The sequence below is a fragment of the Pipra filicauda genome, unplaced genomic scaffold (assembly GCF_003945595.2).
Source record: "Pipra filicauda isolate LSUMZ 115617 unplaced genomic scaffold, ASM394559v2 scaffold1713_size5417_pilon, whole genome shotgun sequence".
Taxonomy (NCBI): Eukaryota; Metazoa; Chordata; class Aves; order Passeriformes; family Pipridae; genus Pipra; species Pipra filicauda.
Window position 1 is genome coordinate 1 of NW_024104222.1, and position 5432 is coordinate 5432.

The window sequence follows — 5432 nt, forward strand, 5'->3', positions numbered from 1 at the left end:
GCTCCCGGAGAGCCCGAACCCACCGATCCCGGAGAGCGCGACCGGATCCATCCCGGTGCTCCCGGAGAGCCCGAACTGATCCACCCCTGGGATCTCCATCGGATCATTCCCCGACATCCCGACCGGACCCTTCCCGGCGCTCCCGGAGCCCCTGAACCGACTGATCCCAGAGAACCCCAACGGATCCATCCCGGGAAGCCCGACCGGACCCTTCCCGGTGCTCCCGGGGAGTCTGAACTGATCCATCCCGGGAAGCCCGACCGGACCCTTCCCGGTGCTCGCGGAGCTCCCGAACCGACCCCGTGCCCCGGACCCATCCCAGAGCCCCCGAGCCGAGCGATCCCAGCGATCCCCGCCGGCTCCATCCCGGCGCTCCCAGCGATCCCGGCCCATCCCGGCGCTCCCGCGGGACCGAGCCCACCCGGGGCCGGGGGTCCCCCCGGGATGACGAACCCCGCGCTGCTGCCGCTGCTCCTGAGCACCCTCGGGGCCATCGCAGGTGAGGGGACACGGGGGGGACAGCGGGGGGACAGCGGGGGGACCCCGAGCGGGGTGACGGGGACCTGGAGCCCCCCCGGGACCTGGAGCCCCCCCGGACGCATCCTTGGCGCGACACGCGTGTTGTCGCGTGTTGTCGCGTGTTGTCGCGTGTCACCGGCGCGACCTTTGTCACCGCGGGCGCGTCACACGCGTGTCCCCATCCCCGCCCTGTCGCCGGGCCCGGGGGGGGCCGGGATGGGGGTCCCAGAGCTGTCCCACACCCCCCCTCTCCCCTCGCCCCCGCGGGGCCGAGCCGGGAATGTTTGTCCTTGCGAAATCCCTGGAATCAGCGGGAATTTTTTTTTTCCTCCCTCCCTTCCTGGCGCGGTTATTCCGGGAAAGGGCAGGACGGTTCCCCTCATGGTGGGGGGGGGGAAGTCACAGCGCTCCCGGGGAATCCCCCGGCCCGGGGCACTGACTCAGCCCGGGGGGCTTCCTCAGCACCTCGGGGGCTTCCTCCGGACCTCGGGGGCTTCCTCAGCACCTCGGGGACCTTCCTCGACAGTTCCAAAGGGCTTCCTTGGCAGTTTGGGGGGCCTCCTTTGCACCCCGAGGGCCTTCCTCCTCACCTTGGGGGGCTTCCCGTGGACCTCAGGGGCTTCCCGTTCACCCTGGGGGGGGGGGTTCCTCTGCGGCCTGAGGGGCTTCTTCTGCATCTCGAGGGGCTTCCTTTGGACCTCGGGGGCTTCCACCTCATCTCGGGGGCTTTGCCCTGGGCCTCGGGGGGCTTCCTTTGCACCCCGGCGAGCTCAGCCAGGGATGTTTTGCTGGAAAAACGTTGGCACACAGGGGTGGGGATGGACCTGGGGGTCCCCTCGACCTTCCCTCTCCGTGCTGGGATGGGGGTGATCCCGGGGGTCCCCTCGACCTTCCCTCTCCATACTGGGATGGGGGTGATCCCAGGGGTCCCCTCGACCTTCCCCTTGCTGTGCCAGGGCGGGGATGGTCCTGGGGGGTCCCGTCACCCCCTCCCGACGGTGTCAGTGAGCCCCAGGGGAGGGTCCCCTGGAATTCCGACCCCCCGGCTCGTCCCGGCAGGGCCGTGGGGCTCCTCCTTCGAGCTGTGGACGGAGCCGGAGGTGCTGGTGGTGGAGCACGGGGGGTCCCTGCGGCTGACGCTGAGGGCGACCTGCAACGACTCGGCGGGCTCGGGGGGGATGGAAACGGCCAACAGGAAGAAAACGCGGCCGGTGAAGCCGGGAGAGGTGGAGCTGGAGCTGCTCAACGTCACCGAGGGGAAGCCCGTGCAGGTTTATTACACGTGCGACGGGAAGAGGGAGAAGAGGGACGTGCAGCTCATCGTCTACCGTAAGCACGGCGGGCGCGGGGGGGGCCCCACCCGGACACCCTCGGGTGCCCCCCTCTGACACCCCCGGACACGCCGTGTCCCCCCAGATGTCCCCGAGCGGCCGGAGCTGGCCGAGGTGCCCCCGCTGGCCGCGGGGCAGGCGTGGGAGCTGCGCTGTGCCGTGGCCGGGGCCGCGCCCGTGCGGAACCTGACGGTGAGGCTGCGGCGCGGCCGCCGCGTCCTGAGCGCCCGGAGCTTCGGGGGGGCCGGGGCCGGGCCCGGGAGGGTGCAGGTGAGCCTCGGGGGGACGGCGGCGGCCCAGGACGACGGGCAGAACGTCACCTGCGAGGCGCAGCTCGACCTGTCGCCCTTCGGCCCCAACATCAGCGTCACCTCCGAGCCCCGCACGCTGCGGGTCTGTGGTGAGCCGTGGGCGCCTTCCAGGGTTTTTTTTTTTTTTCCGGGGGGGGTTTTTTTTTCCGGCCGCGGTTGTGGCCGCAGCGCCGACGCTCGTCCCTGTCACCCGCAGACGTCCCCAAGCCGGCGCTGAACGTCTCCAGCACCACCCCGGCCGCGGGCTCGGCGCTCGCCGGGCGCTGCTCGGTGCCCCCCGACGCCTGCACCGACTTCCAGGTGCGGATCCTCCTCGGGAGCCGCGTCCTGGAGGGGTGGGGACCGTCCCCGCGGGACTTCGCCGTGACGGTGGGCGAGGAACACGACGGGAGGGAGCTGAGCTGCGAGGCCGAGCCCGCCCGGCCCCCCGCGGCCCCCCGGCCCCCCCGGAGGAGCGATCCCACCCGCATCGCCGTCCACGGTGAGGGCGCGGCCCCGGCGCCGGTCCCGAGGGGGAGAATTCCCGGCGGGAATTAACGCGGTGTCCCCGTTCCCGAGGGGAGAATTCCCGGCGGGAATTAACCCGTGTCCCCGTTCCCGACGGGAGAATTCCCAGCGGGAATTAACGCGGTGTCCCCGTTCCCGAGGGGGAGAATTCCCGGCGGGAATTAACGCGGTGTCCCCGCCCCGACTCGGGGAGAATTCCCGGCGGGAATTAACGCGGTGTCCCCGCCCCGGCTCGGGGAGAATTCCCGGCGGGAGTTAACGAATTCCCAGCGGGAATTCACGCGGTGTCCCCGTTCCCAAGGGGAGAATTCCCGGCGGGAATTAACGCGGTGTCCCCGTTCCCGAGGGGGAGAATTCCCGGCGGGAATTAACCCGGTGTCCCCGCCCCGGCTCGGGGAGAATTCCCGGTGGGAGTTAACGAATTCCCGGCGGGAATTAACGCGGTGTCCCCGTTCCGGCTCGGGGAGAATTCCCGGCGGGAATTAACGCGGTGTCCCCGTTCCCAAGGGGAGAATTCCCGTCGGGAATTAACCCGGTGCCCCCCCCGGCTCCTCCCGCAGCCCCGGCCCGCCTGGACGACGGGGGCTGCCCCGGGCAGCAGAACTGGACCGAGGGGCGGGAGGAGACCCTGCGGTGCCGGGCACGGGGCAACCCCCGGCCCGACGTGAGCTGTGCCAGGGACGACGGGCGGAGATTCCCGCCTGGAATTCCGCGTCCCGTCACCCGGGGGGACGCCGGGACCTACCGCTGCCGGGCCCGAAACAGCCTGGGTGAGGACGAGAGGAGCGTCACCGTCCACGTCCACTGTGAGCGGGGGCGGCCCGGGGGGCTCCGGGGGGGTCTCGGGGATTTTGGGGGACTCCTGGAAGTTCTGGGGGTAGCTCAGGGATTTTTGAGGGACTCCTGGAGGTTCTGGGGGTGGCTCAGGGATTTTTGAGGGACTCCTGGAGGTTCTGGGGGGTCTCAGGGATTTTTGAGGACTCCTGGAGGTTCTGGGGGGTCTCAGGGATTTTTGAGGGACTCCTGGAGGTTCGGGGGGGGCTCAGGGATTTTTGAGGGACTCCTGGAGGTTCTGGGGGGTCTCAGGGATTTTTGAGGGACTCCTGGAGGTTCTGGTGGGTCTCAGGGATTTTTGAGGGACTCCTGGAGGTTCTGGGGGGGCTCAGGGATTTTTGGGGACTCCTGGAGGTTCTGGGGGGGTCTCAGGGATTTTTGGGGACTCCTGGTCTAGGGGTTTGGGGGTTCCCAGAGGTCTTGGTGCTCCCGGGCATCAGTGATGGTCCTGGGGGTCTCAGGAGTCCTGGGGGGTCTTAGGGGTGTTGGGGCTCCTGGTGGTCCTGAGGTCCTGGAGCTCTCAGGGGTCTCAGGATTCCAGGGGCCCTCAGGAATCCGGGTGGTCTCAGGAATCCGGGTGGTCTCCAGCGCCCAGAAGGATCCGAGTGTCCTGGGGGCCCCTGGTGCTCCCGGGGGGGTCTCGGGGGGTCCCCCCTGACCCCCCACCCCCTCTCCCCTCCCCCCCCAGACCAGGACCACAACGTGCTGGTGCCGGTGCTGCTGGGGGTGCTGGGGGTGCTGGGGGTCTCCGGCCTGGCCCTGGGGGGCCACAGGATCTACCACAGGCAGACGAAGATCGGGAAGTACCGGCTGCAGGAGCAGCAGGAGCGGCGGCGGCGGCAGATGGAGCTGGGGCGGGCGGGACCCCCGGGCTGCTCCGGGGAGGTGGCCGCGCTCAACGGCTCCGCTCCCGACGCTCCCGGGGCTCCGTAGGCGGGAGGAGGAGGCGGCGGAGGGGCCGGAACCCCCCCTGCCCACCCCGGGACGGGGACGGGGACAGCGGGGACAGCGGGAGCCGCGGCGGGGCGGCGGCTCTGAGGGGGGACCGTCCCCGGGAGAGGGGGGTGGCAGCTCCCGGGCCGGGATGTGCCCGGAGGGGCGTCCCGGGGAAATTGGGATGGTGAGATCCCACCAACACCCCCCCCCGCGTCCTCCGGGGATCTCCAGGGACGGCTCCGAACTTGACCCTCACCTGGTTTTGGGGTGGCCGGAGCCCCCCGCCAGGGTGACACCGGGGGGGGGGGGGAGCTCGGAGCTCCGGGCGGGACACGCGGGCGAAATCCCGGGATTTCGGTGCCGGCAGGAGGGCGAGGAGCCGGAGAGGAGGGACGTGAAGCCACCGGGAAGGGTGGAAGCTGCTGTTGTCGTGTAATAAAACCCACAAACGCTGCGTGTGACCCGGTTGGGGGCCGGGGCACCGGACCGGGGGGGATTTTGCGGGCCCCCGGAGCGGGAGCGTGCGCCGCCCCCCACACACACCCTGTTCCTTCCTCCCGCCACCATCATTTCCTCCGGCCCTGACGAGGCCTGACAGAGGGTTTGGGGGGCCGGAGGGGCTGGGGGGCCCTGCCGGGATGGGCGGCGGGATCGGGGGCTGATCGGACCCTCGGTGGGGTGTCCCCGTGTCCCCCCGTTCCCTGCCCGGAGCCGGGATGGGATCCTGGAGGGGATCCCGGAGGGTCCTCCCGGCCTGGTCCCTGCCCGGGCTGCTCCTGCTGCTGTGCGGTGAGTGCGGGGGCCCCGAGCCTGGGGGGGCACATGGGGGGTCCCTGGGGGGTCCCATCTGCATCCTGACCTGGGGGGGACAGTCTGGGGATCCCTGGGGGTCCCATCTGCATCCTGACCGGGGGGGGACAGCCTGGGTGTCCCTGGGGGGTCCCATCTGCATCCTGACCGGGGGGGGACAGTCTGGGGGTCCCTGGGGGTCCCA

General features: G+C 70.8%; 1 protein-coding gene across 1 annotated transcript; it reads left to right on the top strand.

The window, feature by feature from the left end:
• Positions 1-29: 29 nt before the first annotated feature.
• Positions 30-4499, top strand: LOC113988815 (intercellular adhesion molecule 1-like). Its single transcript, XM_039379624.1, has 6 exons — positions 30-499; positions 1579-1848; positions 1936-2250; positions 2358-2642; positions 3229-3474; positions 4191-4499. Exons 1-6 carry the CDS (start codon positions 445-447, stop codon positions 4433-4435), a joined length of 1416 nt encoding a protein of 471 aa, XP_039235558.1. The 5' UTR covers positions 30-444; the 3' UTR covers positions 4436-4499.
• The last annotated feature ends 933 nt before the right edge of the window (positions 4500-5432 follow it).

Bases quoted from the DNA above. Each gene is read 5' to 3' on its own strand.
- LOC113988815 (XM_039379624.1), top strand. From the start codon at position 445: ATGACGAACCCCGCGCTGCTGCCGCTGCTCCTGAGCACCCTCGGGGCC. The intron at 500-1,578 runs GTGAGGGGACAC...TCGTCCCGGCAG, and splicing joins CACCCTCGGGGCCATCGCAG to GGCCGTGGGGCTCCTCCTTC. The intron at 2,251-2,357 runs GTGAGCCGTGGG...TGTCACCCGCAG, and splicing joins CCGCACGCTGCGGGTCTGTG to ACGTCCCCAAGCCGGCGCTG.